The 20,715-nt window shown below is 40.8% G+C and overlaps 1 protein-coding gene across 1 annotated transcript in view; it reads left to right on the top strand.

Moving 5' to 3' along the window:
- Positions 1–20,343, top strand: part of TGFB2 (transforming growth factor beta 2) — a 73,159-nt gene extending 52,816 nt beyond the window's left edge. Inside the window, exons 3-7 of the mRNA XM_035557605.2 lie at positions 11,367–11,499; positions 11,615–11,725; positions 14,057–14,231; positions 14,815–14,968; positions 16,835–20,343. Coding sequence (XP_035413498.1) covers positions 11,367–11,499; positions 11,615–11,725; positions 14,057–14,231; positions 14,815–14,968; positions 16,835–16,993 — 732 coding nt within the window. The 3' untranslated portion in view covers positions 16,994–20,343. The remainder of the gene's footprint in view (positions 1–11,366; positions 11,500–11,614; positions 11,726–14,056; positions 14,232–14,814; positions 14,969–16,834) is intronic.
- The last annotated feature ends 372 nt before the right edge of the window (positions 20,344–20,715 follow it).

The following is a 20,715-nucleotide window of genomic DNA, read 5'->3' as shown; positions in this document are numbered from 1 at the left end:
AAGTGTTGGTGGCACTCAGCTGGTACGGGACGCCTGTGTTACACACATCACCTGGGGCATTTGGTTCCAATTGACTGCTGTTGCTGTGATCCACAACTCAAGTATTTGGATACCACAATTTATGTATTGCTGTCCTGAAACCAGACTCTTGCAATATGAAAGGTTGAAAGGTTATGGTTAAATGGCAAATGTGCAGTGCTCTTTGAAGTGCCAATCTCAGTGTATAGTGTGGACCTAATAACTTTTGGCTCTACCAGCCCTCCCTGGCCCCCCAGCAACTGAAGACCAGAGGATCAGAGGAAGTTAACTTGCAGCATATTTCAGTCAAATTGCTGCTTTCTCTTTGTTCCAGAATCCTTTTTTTTTATTTATTTTTTGTTGTTCTGAATACTGTATCCCTTACAAAATACTTGCTACATTTGAGACTGTGTAGAGTACCTTCGGCAAATAATCTGCGAGTGTGGGTGAAAGGAAGTATTTACTGGTGCATCATATTCTTTGCCATTTGAGACTTATCTTGGATGCAGCTAGCTCTTGCCAGAACAGAGCAGTTATTGAAGACAACTTGAAGTATATAATACCCCATTAGCTACTGGCATGAGCTTGCGCATACTCCCAACTTGACCTGACAGCAATGTAGGACGCAGAGCTGATAGATTTATTACAGTTTGTGGTGTGTGTATATTACAGGGAATGTAGGACACAGGTCAGAGACAAGCCTCTGAATTTGGGTTCTTGCTCTTCGGGCTGCAGTTGTGCAGGAAAATCAGATGCACGTTAGGCTGAGACGCACACAAGTTTGAACCAAATACTGCAGCTTGATAATTACTGGGCTGGGGAATATCATATTGGTGCTAAGAGGCCCATTGGAGGTGAGGAAGGTGTTGAGGAAAGCTGGGAAGCTTTGTTTCCAGACAGTTCACCTGAGGGCTAGCTAGAGAACAGAAATGGCTGCAAGAGATGAGAAAGAGCAACTCTTGGGTCCGAAAAAAAGAAGACTGTGTTATAGAGTCTTTTCCGACTTAAGAGCAAATGACAGGCCCTCAGCAAAAAGACCCCAGAAACAATTCCGTATCACTCACGTGTGATGAGACAACAAAAGGACTCTGGGCTTCCTTATGCCCTGCTTCCTTGTCCAGTAACGAATAAAAGCTGTGAAGGAGAGGTAAAGGAAAATAACGTGCAGTTTTGTAGGAGAGAAGCCTGTATGAAGAAGAATAGATGAGGGAAGAAAATGGAGGATGGGAGTGGTTTGGGTGGAAGCCTGTAGGTGGTGAGAAGAGCAAATCATAAGAACTGTGATGGAAGAAAAACAATTCAGGCAAGAGGAAGGGAAGAAAGAGGAGTGACGTGTGAAAGAAGACAGCATCTTAGAAAAAGTAGTAAGTCCAAATATTAAAACAGCAAACAAACTTTAATGCCAAAATTTCGTGATGAAATGCATGTGAACATGAAATATGGCTATCAGAGACAGGACAGATGAAGGGGTTGGGAGACCTGAGCTTAGAAGGCGGATGAATACAGGAGTACCCTGCAAGGACGTAGGGAGCTTGGCTAGGAGACAGGAGAACCCTCTCTGTTTTTGTTGACTTTGGCTCCTCTTTGTTGATATTTTAATAAAACATAATGTGCCTCTGGCAAGTTAAATCTAAACGCTAGATAAGTTTACAGGATTTCTTGTTTTGCATTATTTTATGTAAAATCTTTTTTAGGAGCTATCTTAAAATCTTCTAAACGGCAGGAAATTGCAGTCAATATTTCAAAATCTTCCAGGAGAAGGACCCCAGACCCTCCGTTCTTGTTTATCACTTACACAACACAGAGTCTTCCTGCCTGCTTAAACGTAAATCAAGCAGAGCAGCCGCAGGGGGCCCCAGCAAGCACTGCAGATATATCTTCGGCAATGGGAGGAAGGCCCTGCTTGGGGAACGAATGGAGAGGAAATCCCTTCTCAGACTCCATCATCTTCCATGAGGCTCATCCCCTCACCACAGTGATGCAATGAGTCAGCCACAGTGAATCCCTGACATACATCATTTCCCTTTCTTTTCTGACCTGCTTAAGCAGCTCATCTCTTTACCCCCTCACACTTCACCTTCTTTTACCTTTAAGTGAGTAGCAGCTGACATTGTAAGGGAATCCTGCTGCAGCTGTAGCCCATCCAGATATAAAAGGGATTGGGTTATGTGTGCAATATGTTCTTTTTATTTGCAAGTTTGCATGAAGAACGTGTTTGGCAAGTTCTGAGCAGATGGATCATAGAGCTATGGCTTTTTTTTTTTTTAAGACTTTGGCAAGTACTCCATACCTTTGTATTTTGGCAGGAACTCTGCATCTCATATACTAGTCTCTAAAGACTCTGCCCTCATTTTGAGCCTGATTCAGAGACCTTTGCAAGTAATGGAAAGGCTTCCACTGATAAGCAGGGGGGCTGTGAACCCCTTTTAGCTGCATCACACTGAAGGCAGAATCTGAATTACTCTTCTGCAAAAGTGGTTATGAAAATAGTGTAAGCTTACAATGAGAATTTTTGAAAAAAATACAGTTGGTTTCTTGCACTAGTGGTGATAAAAAAAAAACTAAGATTACGATAGCTGGTAGACTCCCAGTTAAGTGGCAAAATGTGTTATATGGAGGTTTTGGCACTTTACAACATGTTTCCACGTATAATGAGTAAGAAACTGGATAGGAGAGATTGTAGTGGTTTGCAGCAGAATTAAAGGTTTGCTTATCCTGGTGTCCAAGACCTTGAACTCAACAAGGGAGTGAGAAAGGACTGAGAATTAGCATTGCCATTTTTTAACTTTAAGCTTTGAAACGAGGTGCTGGATGAAGTCCATGAGAGCTGTCTGAGGAGACCTTTGAAATCTGGACTGAGGCAGCAAATTATTCTTTCAGTAGAGTGAATAGTATGTAAGAATTTGGAAACCACAAGCAGCTGCATATGCAGACCTTGGGAATCCAGTCATCATGCTGCATGGGATTAGGCTGGAGTCCCCTGCAGTATTCTGCTAGTCCAGAAGAGATTATTTTAGATGGCAGTTTTCAGCCACAATGTTCTACATAGCAAAATTTATCTCTGCTCTGATATTAACAATCATTAGCACATCATTTACCACTGGATCTCATTGTTTGGACTTATTTACTTTGAGCTCACAAGTACATGTCAGGTTATTTCCATTATTGTAAAAGGCCCTTGAAGTTCCAATGGAAACCATGGATAATGATGATAAGAGAAAGATTAGTGAGTCTGCCAAGATGTTGTAATACAAGAACATCACAGAAGTCTGAAATGACAGAGGAGAGAAGGGAAGGAAGGAAGTTATCAGGGAGCCAACGGCATCTGGAGGGAGGAGATCAGACAGTTCAGAATAAATTGAGAGGAAAACCAGATTAATAGCAGATTTTTACAAGATAATACCATCTTTACTGTTCCTCGGTGATGGCAGATCCCACACTGTCTGACAGCAGTGACCACCACCCGAAGTACCAGGGCAACACAGCAGACACAATAGATATTTTTAGGTGACCATACAATCTTATTATTATGTTTTGAAAGTTCATCAACCTGTTTTAAGAAACCTTGAGTCACCAAAAATATTTTCAAACAGTTGCTGACTATAATTCTCAAACCTAGCTATAAAATGCCCTTGCTGCTGAAGCTTGGCCTTTGATTTGTGAGTAGGGTTTTCTTGGCTGCAGCGGGTATATGCAATTGAATGCATCGGTCTGTGTATCATCACAGCTGGATCACATTCAGCTGTTTGTTTGCTTGGTTTCAGTGAGGTGATGAATTTATTAGCCAGAACTGTTCCACTGTAAATTATACTTAATTGTAATTTTCCTATTCTTTTGCATCTGCTTGTGGTAGCTATGGGGGAATAGGAGTAGCTACTGGCCAGGCCATCAAACCTGAAATAAACTAAGCAAGTTGCTGCTGTGGAGTTATTTGAAAGAACCAGCTTGTGTTTCTGTTGAACTTTTTCCTTTTATGTGTGTAATGAGTCATGAAGACAGGCTCTTCTGGTGTCTGCTCTGAGCAGTTATTGTTTAAAACACATGCACTAATGTGCTCATTGAGTTATCCCCTACTTTAGCTGTGTATATAAATGAGAACAGGAGTAGGCAAAGGAAAAATTGAGCAAAATGATTGCTTTTCTATTAACAGAGTCCTGGGTTTTGGAGGTTTTCTGGTTTTGAACTGATATAATTACACTGACACCAAACACTGGTACTCTGCTGAGATCAGCCTCTGATATGCCCCATTTTTAAAGAAGCCATGTTTCTACTAATTTTGAAAACATTCTGCTTTTTTTGTTATCATGAATTATAGTGTTCTCAGTATACTTTGCAGTTTATAAAATACAGCCTAAGACAATCCCTGTCCTTATTTATATACTCGGAACTGTGTGATAGTTACTTAGGAGGATAGATGTGTGCATATAAGTAAACAGTTTTTATCCTCCAGTATTTTAGTGAAGATCTCAGCTACAAGATACTTTTTTTATTTTTAAAGTGTATCAGTTTATGCTCTCCGGTTGGTTGAAAAACCAGCAGAGCAGTTGGCAGAAGTACTGTAGAGGTCACTCTTTTTTGGAGACATGTTTGTGATTCTTCTGCAGCCAGTTTATGACAAAATTAAGCCATTTCACCACTGAATGGCTGGTTATGGTGATTTGGGATATGCTTCCAAGGTAGCATCAGGGTCCAGCCTCCTCTAACAAATGAGGAGGATTGCCAATAAATCCTTGCCAGCAGAGCAGAGTCTCTCTTTGAGGACTGGGCAGAACAGCCCAGAACCAATGAAGAGCAAAAGATTTCAATGGGATTTATAAAATACCAGAAATCTGGCAGGTCTAACATGAGGGTGGCATGTAAAGGCTGTCATCACTGAGATCTCCAAGAGGGCTTCCTAAACATGTCCCTGTACAAGCAAGAGCAATGGTTTGTTTGCATCTGGCTGGCTGCTTCATAAAACCTTTCCTGCGATTACCTGCATTATTCATATATTCACTATTTTCTTTTTCTTTGTGCTGCTGGCAGTAGCTGCATGTATGTGATATCTTGAGATCCTTCATGGAGATTCATGAGATATTTTTTCCCTGTGGGTTTTTTGAAGGGTCAGAATAGAAATATTCTGTGTTCAGTTTTTGAGCCCCTCACTACAAGAAGGACATTGAGGTGCTGGAGCATGCCCAAAGAAGGGCAACAAAGCTGGTGAAGGGTCTAGAGAACAAGTCTTATGAGGAACAGCTGAGGGAACTGGGATGAAGGCTCAGGGGAGACCTTATTGTACTTTACGATTACCTTAAAGGAAGTTGTAGTGAGGTAGGGATCGGGCTCTTCTTCCAAGCACCAAGTGATAAGAAAAGGGGAAATGGCCTCAAGTTGCGCCAGAGGAGGTTCAGTTTGGATATTAGGAGAAACTTCTTTACTGAAAGGGTTGTGCGGCATGGGAATGGGCTGCCCAGGGAAGTGGTTGAGTCACCATCCCTGGAGGTCTTCAGGAAACGTGTAGATGTAGGACTTAGTGGCATGGTTTAGTGGTGGACTTGCCAGTACTAGGTAAAAGGTTGGACTAGATGATTTAGAGGTCTTTTTCAACCTGAATGATTCTATGAAAAAAGAAGACAAGGGGAAGGTTAGCAGTGCCCATAGAATGACAGCTAGAAGGCAAGGCTCAAGTATGCACGCTACTGTGTCAAGTAGAGATTGATGAAGAGTTTTGGCTAAGTATTTGCTTTCATGTGGAAGGGAGGAACTATGTACAAAAAGAGGGTAGATAAAAACATTGTTCTTAAATTTTGCAGCAGTGCTACTGAATGAAAATTATTCTGCGTACTAGGCTAGAAGTCTGCTGGATAACCTTTTTGTTACACATCTACCTATTCAGCTAATCCTCACATAATGTGGTCATATGTCTATGTGTAGTCCTTTAATAGAAAAGGCAATGTTGCTTAATCCCTTTGAAGGGGACTGAATAAAGATATATACGTGGCAGAACATCCCCATGTTTAGAAGCTGCAGAGATTTTGCGCAACCTGATTTTTCAGATTGTTGGTCTTGAGCTTTCACTCATGCATGTGTAAAGGTGTGCATGCTTGTACCTGCACACATGCAGTTTTTGTGCATTGTCAGCTACTTGTGCATGTGCTGAAAACTGAGGGGAGTAAGGTGGTATGTGTGAAAAATTCTGTCTCTTACTCGTGCAAGTGATTGAATCTGTCACTTCTGTATGTGGGTGATGATGCACAATACTCCCCCAACCCCCAGAAACCCTAACAGTCCAGATCATGATCCACAGACATATCAAACTTCTGCCTCTTTAAGAGGGAGTGTTTGGATGAGATGCCAGAAGGAAATGAGAAAGGATTGAACTAGAAGTTTAATTTGGTCTTCTTTCTCTCTGGTGTTTTTTTTTCTTCTATTATGTTAATATACATGAACTGAATATGCGAACTGAAAACTGTTGAACAGAGGCTTTCACCTTTTAGGCCTCCTGCAGATGCAAGTTGTGCAACAACATTTTTTGTAGTGTTAGATGTGGTTGCAATGGGCTAAGCATAAAGGCAAGACAATGTTTATAGGCAAAGCAATGTTTATAGATAAAGGTAATATCTCTTCTAAGACCTATCAGTATAGTTGGAAGAAGTAGATGAACTTTAAAGCACAGAAGCCACAAGGCATAGGAAAAACTTTTCTTTTTTGCAACTAAGCTAGTTGATCTAGTAGAAAGAAATTATTAGAAATACCAAAAGAGACGTTTTTCAGTGGGAATGGGCTTGAATGGTGTGTTGGGAGAAAAGGACTAATGAAGGTATGACCAGAAAGGCAGTACAAACTACAAAGAAACAAACCAAAGAGGGGGGAAGATGGCATAGAGAACCTGAAATACTTATATTATAATTTCTGGAAGGCTCACTTGAAGACTGTATTGTAGCTATAAAACTTTCTGATAGGTTCCTTCAGAGAGACCATTTTAATTACTACTGTGCATCGTGTTGCTGCTTTAGCATGTATGGAGTTGGAACACAGTATAGGAAAAGTGAATAGTTGTTCATCTGGTGGGTTTTGGGGGAAGAAACAGACTGATGGGTCTAGGATTTTATCATCCATCTGCTCTGTGTTAGAACTACTACTTCTGCACTTGCAAGGATAAGTGCAGAAAAGAAAGGAAAAAATGGGAACAGTGAGGCTAGATCATTTTTGCTTGAGATTGAAGTAGACCTGCTAATTTCATTGTGTGTGGTACTCATCACATTGAACAGCTTTTTGCTTAAGAATTACGAGTGTCTGCTTAATACATCGTGTCAGTTGTGGAAATTACTTACGCTATACTTAGTTTGTGACTTTTTAGCTCCGTCTTCATTCTTTTTTTTTTTCCCCGAACGTGTTGCATAAATCACATGGAAAGGAGCCTTGCTCCCCTAGATACTGCAGGATAGATTATATCTGGCTCTTGTAATCCATGCTGTCCATCGTGTTCTACGGTTTTGAAACCTGCAAACACTTTTATCATTCAGTTCATAGGTCAGGATAGATGCTCTCTGTACTGTTAAATATGTGTGGTAATGATCTCTTGTAATTTTACAAATGTCTTTCATGCCAGACACACATTGCCAATCCTTCACTTTGTCGTCTTATAGGAGACTGGAATAAAGACATTCTCTTTTGGATACCAAGGCACAACCAAGTCTTCAAAACACATCTAAGACCAATTATAGTTAACTTCAAGAGATTACTTTTGGCACATTGCTTACTTTTAGATCCTTACATCACTGCCAAAACTGTGAGGTATGCAGTTTCTGGAGTCTGTGGAAAGATATGACTGTGCAGAAGGGAAGAGAAATTAGCCAAGTTCTTGAGTCTTATTTGACCCCACCCCCCCAACACATCTCTGTAGAATGACAGCTGCATTACATCCTCAGAAACACTTGAGTTGACCTGATAAAGACCAAAGAAAAGGCAAAGTTATATTTGTGCTTCTTTGGGACTTTCCCAGCATTGATTGCAGATGCTCTCATCTCTCTGGCACTTCTGAGCAATGGTAGTCCACTTGCGGCTGCCAGACTCTCTGTAAGTTGTTCAAACACTTTGAAGGCTGCCTCGTAAAAAGGAGTCTTAGTGTTGAATGTTTGAGTGCCCTCAATTTCTACTGGAGACCTTAGCATCCCCTACAAGTGACATTTGGTAATTTTCTGGATTGGGACCAACAACTGCTCATGTCTTTCTGCTTCCTTTGTCCTGCTGTAAATGTGTTGTGTGTAAATCAGAAAGAAGGCAGAGAGCTTATCCTACTGCTGTTTTTCTCATAAGACAAACATTATTGTAGGAGCTGCACTGCTTTCCTGTAAAAGGTACAGCACTCCCTTGAAATAAAGAGGGAATTTCTATGTGTTGGATAGAATCAGGGCTTTTCAAGCTTGCTTTTCTGTTTCATTATGAAAAGCCTAATTTTATTATGATGACATAATTTCACACCTCTTTTGAAATATTTTTCTTCATATATATATTATGTGGTTTCATCACTGATTTATACCAGCAGTTTGCTAGATATCAGGCTGTCCTGGGCTGAGGAAATAGGGATACATGTCTGTCGGTTATTCATTTGGTAATGGACTTGGATGGTTAAAGAGAGTAAGAACCCAAAACGATACACAAACTCAAACTGCTGGCATGCCAGAAGTTACAAAGTGATGTTATCATGTGGTATGTTGGTTGGAGTTGACTTAACATTGCATGGCATTCCAGCTTCCTGCATCACAAAACTATCAACATAGTAATAACTGGGAACAGAAACCTGTTAACAGCCAAAAGCCAAGTTGTTTTCAGAGGCAAGGTAAATAATAGCAGCCTATGCTTGTTTATGGAAAAGCAATCACTCAAGTTGTTTAGATACAAGGAAGAATATGAGCATTTGTGGTGGTTTTACTGTGAGGGGCAGCTAATCTTCAACACAACTGCTCTCTCACTCCCCCTCCTCAAAGGAAAAGGGGGAGAAAATATGATGAAAAGGGCTCAAGGGTTTAGATAAGGACAGGGAGATCACTCACCAATTATCATCGTGGGCAAAACAGACTCACAAAAGGAGATTAATATAATTTATTTCCTATCGCTAGCAGACTGGAACAGTAAGAAACTAAAAGCAAACTAAAAACACCTTTTTTCCCCCCATCCACTCTTTTCTGTGTCCTCCCCACAAGTAGCAAAGGGCAACCAGGAATGGGGGCTGCGGTCAGTCCCTGATACTTCATCTCTGCTGCTCCTTCACAGTCACTCTCTGGCCCTGCTCCACGTGGGGTCCCTCCCACAGGATGCTGTCCTTCCCGAACTGAGCCTGCATGAGCTGCCCACAGGCAGCAGCTCTTCAAGCACTGCTTGAACATGGCTCTGTACCATGGGGTCCATCTGTCAGGAGCAAACTGCTCCAGCACAGGTCCCCCACAGGCGGCAGCTCCCCCCCAGACCCCCTGCTCCTGCGTGGACTCCTCTTCATGGGCTGCAGCTCCGGCCTGGGGGCTCTCCATGGGCTGCAGCCTCCTCCAGGCCACATCCACCTGCTCCACTGGGGGCTCCTCCACAGGCTGCAGCATGGAGATCTGCTCCATGTGGGACCCATGGGCTGCAGGAGAACTGCTGTTGTGCACCCAGAGCACCTCCTGCTGCACTGATCTTGGGGCCTGCAGGGCTGCTTCTCACTCCTTGCTCTCCCAGCTGCTGTTGTGCAGCAGTTTTTTTTCCCCTTTTCTTAAATATTTCTCACAGAGGTGCAAACAACATCGCTTATTGGCTAGGCTCTTTGGCTCAGCAGTGGGTCCCTTTGGAGCTGGCTGAAACTGGCCCTTATCTAACATGGGGCAGCCTCTGGGCTATTTTCAGATGCCACCCCTGCAGCCCCCTGCTACCAAAACCTTGCCACATAAACCCAATACCGCACTTGAAATTCTAGGCATGCACTGCTGTGTCTTGAGGGGGAGGAGTTGAGGTTTTTTTTGTGTAGGTAGTTTTTATTGCATGCTCAGTAGCAAGCTTTACTGAAACTTTTGACACAAATAAAAACACAACTGGCATCCAGGTTTGGACAGAAGCAGAACTGTCTGTTGCACAGATCTTTGTGTGGCCACAATTCAAACCTGCATGCCCCCAGATTACCTGTATGGACAATATTTTTTTTCTCTTCAATGTGTAACCTGTACTGAAAGTCAGAAGGAAGGCTGGAAGCATTAATAAGGCAACACTGTACAGATTAGTTATGGGTAAGCAATATATTATCTTCCTTCAAAGTGCAGACTATATTGTACAGGCTCTACTTCAGCATTAGATGTCACAGAATCACAGACTGGGTGAGGTTGGCAGGGACCTCTGGAGGTCATCTGGTTGAACCTCCGCCCTGCTCAAGCAGGGACACTTAGTGAAGATTGCCCAGGACCATGTCCAGGTGCCTTCTGAAGATCTCCAAGGAGCTGGACTCCACAATCTGGGCAACCTGAGTCAGTCCTCCATCAAGCTCACAGTAAAGCAATGCTTTCTTATGTTTAGATGGAATCTCTTGTGTTTTAGTGTGTGCCCATTGCCTCTTGTCCTGGCATTGGACACCACTGAAAAGAACCTGGTACTGTCATCTTTGTATCCTCCACTCAGGCACTTGTACCCATTGATAAGATCCCCCCCATACCTCCTGTTATCCAGACTGAACAGTCCCAGCTCTCTCTGCCTCTCCTCATAGTAGAGGTGCAACAGACCTTTTATCATCTTGGTGCCCCTCCATTGGATATGCTCTAGCCAGTGTAAGTGTTACTAACAACGGTGAAACAGCTTCTCTTGATGTTCCAGTTATTATGATCCCCAACCACGTGTGTTACAGGACAAGTCTTCAGTGTAGTCTTCCTGTGTGACTTCTCTTAGGAAGGAATATGTAATGGTATGTTTTGCATGAGGGTATAAGATGATTTCCTTGGGGGGGGTTTATATCACCTTCCTTTCCCAGCACTCCCAAAGAAGATAGTAAAGTAGGGAGCAAATATGAGAATGCGTTACTTGGTCTTGAAAGTCAAGTATCATTTGCAGCACTATCCTAAGGGAAATGAGATGAGACAAAGACCTCGCTAGTCAAGCACTTTTACTGAAATAGTCAAATTACTGAACCTCTGTTGTTGCCATTGAAATTGACCATAAAGATTCTGCAGAAACTAAGAAATACTGTTATCTTTCAGTTTCAAAACACACCGAAACTGTGCCTGAATGTACATCTGTTGCATAGAGGTTTGAACTGTAATAGCTTTTTCTGCTATAACATCGATGGTCCATTTTAATAAAAATCTGATAAATGTTAACTTGTAGACAAACATATGTATTGTTTCTTGCAGGTTCTAAAATCCAAAGAATTATCATCACCAGGACAGCGCTACATTGACAGCAAAGTAGTTAAAACAAGAGCTGAAGGAGAATGGTTGTCTTTTGATGTCACTGAGGCTGTACACGAATGGCTCCATCACAGAGGTGACAATGAGTGTTTTGCCTTCACTCTTGCCCCATGTCCTCATCCATTAACTCAGCAGTGGTTCAGGCTCATTCCACATGTAAAACAAATTTCACTTACTTTCATGTTTTGCAGACAGGAACCTTGGATTTAAGATAAGCTTACATTGCCCGTGCTGCACCTTCGTGCCTTCCAATAATTATATCATCCCAAATAAAAGTGAGGAGCTTGAAGCAAGATTTGCAGGTAACGAATGAAAAAATTATGTTTTAAAATGTGGTGGTACTTACTAATTGAGGAGGGAAACGATCTTATTGCCTCTCTAAAATGGAATTCCAATGATTGAAAACTTATACATTTGAGAATCAGCAGGTAGAAAATGGCATTGAAGGCACAAGGGTAAAACTATAACAGCTGAACTGTTCTAAAACCAGATGGAATGAATAAGAAGCCATCTCATTCCATGCTCGCAGCTTTGATGTCTTTAAATATCTATATTACAGTTTGCAGCATGCGTGCTGGAAATATGTACATACAGTTTGAATGTAAGAAAGACTTATGCACAGTAGACCATCTGCTGTTGGGTAATCATGAGAAAACTTATTGAATGCTTTCAATATAAACCCTTTGACTGCTGTCCATCTTAGCATTGTAACAGTTCAATAGAGAAGATTACTGGACAGTTGAATCAGGATGTTATTTGGCGCACATAAATTGCTTGCAGTAGATGTGTGTGAACATGGTGCATTTTATGAGTGTATTAGAGAAAACAATACTTGTTATGGCAAATTTCCAAAGTATACGTAAGGTAACGGTTGGTTGGTTTGCTTACAGTGACACCTTCCTCATGTAGAAAGTGTCCCAGTCTTTGTAAATACCCACAAACATACCTAGAGCTGTTTGGGCACACCAGATAACTCCAGCTACCCATTTTGTGTGTGCGTGGGGTTATATCAGTAATGTTTAAATTACTCTAAGCAATGCTATCAGTTGCTTCAGAAAGAACTAAACAATAGGTGCCAGAACTGAATAAATGTGTTGCAATGCTTTAGTGCCAGTGAAATGTGGGCTGCAGTAACAGAAACGGCATGCCTGTATAATATTCTCCCACATCCAGTAGTGTAAGGTTGAGTCTCAGGTGAAGTCAGTGGAACTACATAAGTTAACATCAAGTATTTCTATACATCTATGCGCTATCACTAGCACGTGCAATTTATTGTTACTTATATATGTATATCATTTGCATAAATGATTGTTAAAAAAATAAAGATTGGATTGAATGGATATTAAAAAATAGTGTGTAGTAAGGGTTATGGATATATGTGCTTATGGACAGTAGACAAAGTGATAGACAGCAAGTATAAGCTCCCTTGTGTTTTTAAGCCATTTAAATTTCAGTTTCTAAAAGGGAAATGTTATTTAATTAATGATGCTATTGTTATCATTAATCAGTACATATTAAAGTAAAGCCATATTAGAACCAAACCGAATTTTGTTTATCCAGCTTTCATTTATTCAAATATATCATGATTTGGTTCATTTGTTTTCTAGGGATTTGGCTATATTCCTCATCAAGTATTACATTTATTTAACCATTGTTTCACTGCATTGGAATTTTTACTCTAAGTAAATATATATATGCCCTGTACATATTAATTAAGCCATTGTGTGTATGTAAAAAAATGTTAGTATGAGATTTGATTACTGTAATTTTAAATGTTAAAAAAAAATAACTTCTCTTTAGATAGTATTATCTGGTAGAGGAGATTAATTTTTGAAAGGTTTTAGGAACAGGCATAACGTGAGCTATGTTGACTCCTGGTAAAGACTAATACCTTGGGTTCTTTTGCCCATCCTATTGCCATGATAAGAAGCTAGTAAGGCAGCTAGTGTTTCAAGAGAAAACACAAAATGTGAGGTCATTGATTCCTGATCTAAGAATAAATGTTTTGATCAATGTCCTTGCCATGTCCACATAAAAGTAGGAGTTAGAATAATAGATTTTCTTGGAGAAATTAGCAAAATTAATTAAACTGGCAATGAGAGACAAAGAATTTATAAGCACTAGAAAGAGGTAAATGTGATGGAGAAAACTAATGGGATGAAAGTAAGCAGTGGGAAATACAGGTATCCAGAGCAGCTTTATTGGTGTTGCTAGGCTTTAAAAGGTACATAGCTGTTAAAAGATGGAAATACTGCCCTAAGTGAATTGACAAAAGCATCACTGCTTAGGGCATTTGAAACTAGTTTAAGCAATGTAGATACAACCGCTGAAGTAAGCAACCCCATGTGTCGTCTCCATTATTCATTTCAGCATGAATGGTAAATGTAAATGGTAAATGTACTGAAATGCCGTTAAATGGCTGTGAGTGTGGGAGGGGTGATAGGATAGATGTGTTAGAGTTGTGTATATAGGTGGGATCTCAAGTTGAAATTTACCTCCACTTCCCCAGTAAACGTGCTCAGCTGACACCACCATTGTCCAGTTTCTGAGGGAATTTTTTTAAAGAGATGGTTTATTTAATTTGTGAAGAAAAAAGCAACACAATGTTTATCACCAAAATGTATTTTTTGAAGGTATTGATGACTACACATATTCCAGTGGTGATGTGAAAGCTTTAAAGTCCAATAGGAAAAAATACAGTGGGAAGACCCCACATCTTCTGCTAATGTTGTTACCCTCCTACAGACTTGAGTCGCAACAGCCCAGTCGGCGGAAGAAGCGTGCTCTAGATGCTGCCTATTGTTTTAGGTAACTATGCATCTATATTTAGTATACTTACACAGCCATGCCAGCCTGTGAGCTGTAATGCAGTTGCTTATCATGTAAGAAGACGTTTCTTTACTGTAGGCATTTTTACAAAGTGTGACCCCTCTTTCACAGACCTTCAGTCTCCATGCCCAGTGGGTGTCTGCCTAATGTGCTCCACTCCTGTGGAGACAATGGCCAATGAGGAAGGTTAGGACCTTAGAAAGCAGAGACTGAGCTCCATCTGGGAGGATTCTCAGGCCCATCAGTGCCATAATTACAGCCAAATGATCACCTCCACTGTGCTCACCTACTCAGAGAGGAGACTTAGTAGGACCTGGAGAAAAGTACATTAATGATCCTCCAGGCAAACCATTAACTTGATATAAGCAAGTCCTGCACTCTCTTAAGCATCTGATTTCATTTAGAGTATAAGCTTCAACGGATGTGATTTGGTTGTGAATTTTTGGGACTCGGACTTGCCTGCCTGTAAAGAATCATTCAGGGGCAAGCAACTGGATTATTTTTATTCCCCGTGTTGTCTTTCTTATGGCCAATGCATTTGTCTGTATTTTTTTTTTTCCAGGAATGTGCAGGATAATTGCTGCCTGCGTCCACTTTATATTGACTTCAAGAGGGATCTTGGCTGGAAATGGATTCATGAACCTAAAGGATATCATGCTAATTTCTGTGCAGGAGCCTGCCCATATTTATGGAGCTCAGATACTCAGCACAGCAGAGTAAGTAAAAATTTTTGGTAATTTTAAGCTTCTATTTTATAACGGAAGGGTGAAATATGTTTCTAGGACTGTCATCAGTGCCAACACCAAAGCTTCCATTTATTATCTCAGTAACTGATGCGATATGGCCCTATATTGACCTGCACGTGGCCTTGTGCTAGAGTTGAAGCAGAAGTCCTGTATCGATCCAGAGATATATATATTTTTTTATGTGGTCATCAATATGATGTATGGACATAACAAATACTCTTTGTGACTATGAGCATGGTGTAGCTTTGGAAGGCTGCCTGAAATGGGACCTGACATTGAAGAGCATGAGTGGAAGGTGGCAATGAGCTCTGTCAGCAGAGGCACCAAGGGAGGCACAATTGGAGTGATAATGGCACTGAGTCTTACCACTTGATTATCACCTACTTTATGACCTGCCTCTTTCATTTTCTATTGTTACTGATAATCTACCATGCTGAATTTCATGATAATGTATGGATAGCTGTACTTCTTCAAAAGATGTATTCATTCTTGTACACTGAAAATTTATTTGTGAAGGAAGGACCTTGTGTCTGGAACGATTATGAACTAATAGGTGTATGGGATGGGATCTTTTATTTTGGGGTTTGGAGTTAGTATTTTAGCCAACTGTTTTAGGATGAGTGGTGTTCTGCTGTGATGTGCTCATTCTTCTCAGCTATCAATAAGGATATCTAGACAGTAAATGCAAGAAACAGACATTTGCATCACAGTTGCCATAAAGTAAGAATTTCCTGCTCAGGACCATACTAAGGATGATGTCTCACCTTTTCCAAGCCTTCTTTAAAATAACAGATCAATGTCAGCCAGCAGTGAGCACTCCTCCTGTCTAAGGGGCAGCTTGCTTTCCCTTTGGTCTGTAAAGGCACGATAGTGAGTTCTTCTGAGCATATGGACCCAAGTGTAGGTAACTTTTATGGCTGTTGCTGGCTGTGGCATTGTAGTACTAGCAATGTCAGCTGGCAGTGGTAAATATGTTTTAATAAGGTACGTATGTTCCTGCAGTGGTGTGGAGTAGTACACAGTTTGGAGCAGCACTTCTTTTTAAAGGAAAGAGGAAGAATAACTGTCATGGTCACAAATATGTGGTTTGGAAAGTTAGCCAAAGAGTCAGAGGTTGCTTAATAAAGTAGTTAGTGTTGTTGCTGCCCTGAACAGGTCTTCTGTCTCTCTAAGTTGCAAATGTTGTGTTGAAGCTCTAGGAAAAGGTCACTTAGTGTTTAGCTAACACATTAATGGCATCCTCGGAAATACCTGTGCACCATCAGCGGGTAACCCAGCATACTTCCCTTGCAGAGTACCATGCATACGAATCCAACATGACATAAAGCACCAGTGCTACTAACTTCACCACAGCTGATTCTCAGTTGGAGGAACTGCAGATGGAGTCACAATTCTTGCAGGGTGGCATTAGTGGATTTATTGAAAAGTAGCAAGGGAGGAGAAGAGCAGTGCTTTTGTGTTGAAAGGCTCTCCTCTCCTGTAATGATAAATGGCAATCTGAAGACAGAGATATAGATGACTTAGTTTCTTTCTTACCTGTCAATACCATATGTGTGTTGCTTTAAAGGGCTATTCTTTCAAGTCAGGCTCCAAGCATGTATGTGTTATAAGATTTAAGGCAGTGAAGATAAAATGTTAGGAAACTCAGACAGATTGTGACACCAGTTTGAAATGGAGAAGTATGCAAAAATATTCAAATCTAGGCATCTTCCTACTGATTACATTAGGCTTTGTCCCAGGCACTGTAGGAGGAAGTGATGCAGAAAGGAATTTGCTTTGAAGAGTCAGACAGGCAGAGGTAGCTGCCTTAATCTCTTATTTCCTTTCTCCTTCTAGGTACTCAGCTTGTATAACACCATAAATCCAGAAGCTTCTGCCTCTCCATGCTGCGTGTCCCAGGATTTAGAACCTCTCACCATCCTCTACTACATTGGCAAAACACCCAAAATTGAACAACTGTCCAACATGATTGTAAAATCTTGCAAATGCAGCTAAAGGATTCCCCAGAAGCAGCATGATGTGTGTGTATTTAAAAAAAAAAAAAAAAAAAAAAAAAAAAAAAAAACAAGGAAAAAGGATAGAGAGAGTGAGAAGGAAGGAAGGAAAAATGCAAACCCAGGTTCAACAGTGTTAAAAGGAAAAAAAAGAAGAAGAAAAAAGCGGGTACTAGTCTGAACTGTTTGAAAGTTTTTTTTTGTTTTGTTTTGTTTTTTAAAACTGGCATCTGAAGCAAAACATTGAAGGCCTTTATCTTACATTTCACCTACACATAGTGTGAGATAGACAAGAAGCAAGTTAAAGAAAAAAAAAAACCTTTTAAAAATAAACACTGGAAGAAATTTGTTAGTGTTACTATGTGAAAGGAAAAAAACAGGAAAATCCCATGAAGTGGAGTTGCTGTATCTGTCCCGTGCCTTACTTGATCTCTCTGTATTGTTACGCAATAGGCATCCTACCCATTCCTCTTAGTTGTAGAGTTAACAGTGCATTATTTATTTGTGTGTAAAAAACTATCAAATGGACATTTCCATATTGCCATTGGAAAAAAAGAACCAGCAAATGTGGACAAAATGGAGACCAAATAAGCTGCCAGAAATACATATAAAGCCTAAAGGAACACAAGCTCAAAAGATTCTGAGAAGTAATGGTTAGTTTAGTTGGATTTAAGTAGAAATCAGTTACTACATTATTGAGAAACTTTGCCTTTAAAATACCGTATTTTTCATGCCAGCTGCCTAGAGAGGCTTCTTGTAAGGTCTCAAACCCTTGTTTTAAATACTGAATAACTTACTAATAAAGGACACTGTTTCAGTCTGAAAGACAAGTCTATAAGATTTTTTTTAACTGTAAATGATTTAAAATGTCAGTTTAGTAAACCAGTGAAATATTTAACATGTACTGGTCTAATCTTCAGACCTTAATACGTTGCTGTATAGCTATGCTATGGGATTTTTTTGTTCTTTTGGTATATGTAACCATACCTAGAGTATTACAATAGGTGGGTAGTAAAAGCCAGCTTAATTGGAAACATATCTGTAGATCTCTATTTGTAAACTATTAAAAAATTAAGTACTTTATGTGTAATGTGTAAATTTTCACCATATTTTTGTACTCTGTAATACTGTCAGCTCTCATGAGTTTGAATTTGAATTTGGGGCTCTTTTTGATCACTCAGAATCATGTGTTTCCCTCTAGCTGGCCAGTATGAGTAGAGTCCCTATATTTTGACTTGCACTACAAATACATGTTTTATAATAATTGCTATACATGTGCTTTGTATATTGTTCATCATTATGACATAAGCTACCTGACTCCATTTGGTTTTTTGTTTTATAAAAAGGATGGATTAAAGCACTCTTTCCTCCCCTCCTTCTCTCCCTCCTCGCCCATCCCCATTTTTATTTTTTCTTTTGGCGATAGACATTTGAACAGATGGGCAGGGAGTGAGGTGTTGCAAGAAGAGATGTCCCAGCCTGGCTGAGGCAAGGCAAAGCCTTGCAGAGGGTGACATCCACAGCTGTGCAGAAGGCTGGTACGAAGCATCTGCCTCAGTGATGCCCTTGCATGGGGTGTGCATGGGAGCAGTCCGTGTTGAGCTCACACGCAGCAGGGATTTGCCCTGCTGTTAGTCCGTGGGATTGATCCTGCTCCCAGGTAACAGAGGCTTGCCTTTAACTTCTGCAGAGACACAGCAGAATTTGCAGGGTCAGACCCTTGATTTTGTGAGTTTTTAAACTGAGTTCACATTAAAACTTTTTATTATTTTTATTTTTTAAAGGGAAAAAGAAATATGGGGTCACTGTGGCTTTGTTGTTGTTACGCATTTGAATATTGTAGAGGGAGTTGAAAAAACATCCATAACATACAACTAATTTTAAAAAAAGTTTAAATTGGCAAAAAAGAAATCCTGAAGGTGATGCATTCAGTTCATTTCACGTGATGAAGGGTTTTGCATGGCAAAGCTTGAAAACTGTTAGAATGACATTTTCTGTCATTGACCTGAGCGGTGTCAGGAGAGCGTTCCTGAGCTTTATCTTGTCAGCTCCAGTTTTGAGATGTGCAATTTCTTTGACTTCAGCAGAACACTGATGCAAAGCTGAAGTACCACAGCGGCTTGCACCTGCCGCTCCTTGGGACTTTGGTAGAGCCTACGCTTATTGCCTAGATGGACACATAGCCCCACAGATGATCTAATCTCACCCACTGACTCAGTGCTGAGGAGGAGGTACATTAGACTTCTGATTTATTTAGTGAGTTGAGATGAACAAGTGAAAAATCTGTCCTGCTAACACTTGCTTGAGCCAGACTTACTCCAATGAGAAGATGCACTGAACTCAGTGAAACTCCTCAGGGTAGTAAATACTCTGGATTTTGCTGTATACAACAGCAAAATTAGTTTTATCAGGTTCAGTATGAGACCTGTATTTTTGTTGGACAGGAAGGGAGACAAAGATGAATACATTTCAAAAAACTTAAAAACATTTTTTGCAATTCCCTGCTATGGGAATGTAAATCAAAGTGGATTTGAAGCTTTGAAAAAGTGGAATACATGATAATGTACTTGTCCAACTGTACTCACTATTGCGCTGGACGCAGCTGAAAATTTTGGTTTGGGTTTGGATTTTTTTCTCTAAATTTAAATATAAAGCCTTATTTCTGTAGAGCATTACCCCCAAGATCAGATACTTTTTTTTTTACTTCTTTTTTCCTCCAAATGCACTGATAGTATTTGAAATACTCTATTATAAAGCTCCTACAACTTTTTTTCCTCCCTCTGGTTTATTAGGCACGTATTCCCTGTAATTACCAAGAATGTTAGACCTGATCCTACAATGTGCAGAACTCAAGGGTGAAATTCCCCTCTACAGAGTGGGGTAATGTGAGGCCAAATACCACTCAGGTCTGATGTAGATCCCCCCACCGCCATTGAATGATGTTTTAGATGGGACTGCACTAGTTCAGAGACTGTCTGCCAGAGGCCTTACCATGAGATAGTTGCCGCTGTCTCAGCAAAGTCCCTGAGCACTGGTGATGCCCAGCACCTGGCAGGAAATGTTCAGCACCTTGAAAGGTCTGACCCAAAGGAGCTGTGTGGAGCCAGGGTAAGGGGTGGGGAGTCAGGAGGGGCGGGTTGTAGCACTTAGCTGGGTGGGTTAGGACAGCATTTTTTATGTGTTTAGCGACAATACAATTGTATGGTTGGCATGGCTTAAAGGAAAAAAAAAAAAAAAAAGGAACTTAAAGGACAGCTGTGTTGTACTTTGGTGATCGATTACTCTGTATTTTAACACATTGTATGTCTGTTTTTGTGGTGCTCTAGTGGTAAATAAATTATTTCAATTATATGCTGGTGTTGTTCATATGGCAATGTTCTTCTGGCATAGGTAATTCCTCAGCTCAGGCTCAGCTTAATTGGTGCCGAGCACTTCTTGTGTGAGGGACCTTGACGTGGTCTGGCACAGGTGAGGTGAAGAGCAACCATCCAGGATGAGAGTGGATCACGCCCGCCTTGAGGATTCCTTTCCCCTCAGCAACTGCTGTATGTGCCTTGGTCTACAGACAAGTGGCTTCTGAGCCAGTGCTCGGAGCAGCAGCACTGTCCCATGTGTGCACAAGACAGCTGCTGCCCCAGGCAGAAGCGGTGTCACCCTACGGCCTCACTGTGCCTGATCCTTCACCAGAACTGTGCCCAGGCAATAAGGTGCCCCTCTGCACGG

Source organism: Cygnus atratus, chromosome 3 (assembly GCF_013377495.2).
Source record: "Cygnus atratus isolate AKBS03 ecotype Queensland, Australia chromosome 3, CAtr_DNAZoo_HiC_assembly, whole genome shotgun sequence".
Taxonomy (NCBI): domain Eukaryota; kingdom Metazoa; phylum Chordata; class Aves; order Anseriformes; family Anatidae; genus Cygnus; species Cygnus atratus.
This window is presented reverse-complemented; position numbering and strand designations above follow the sequence as displayed.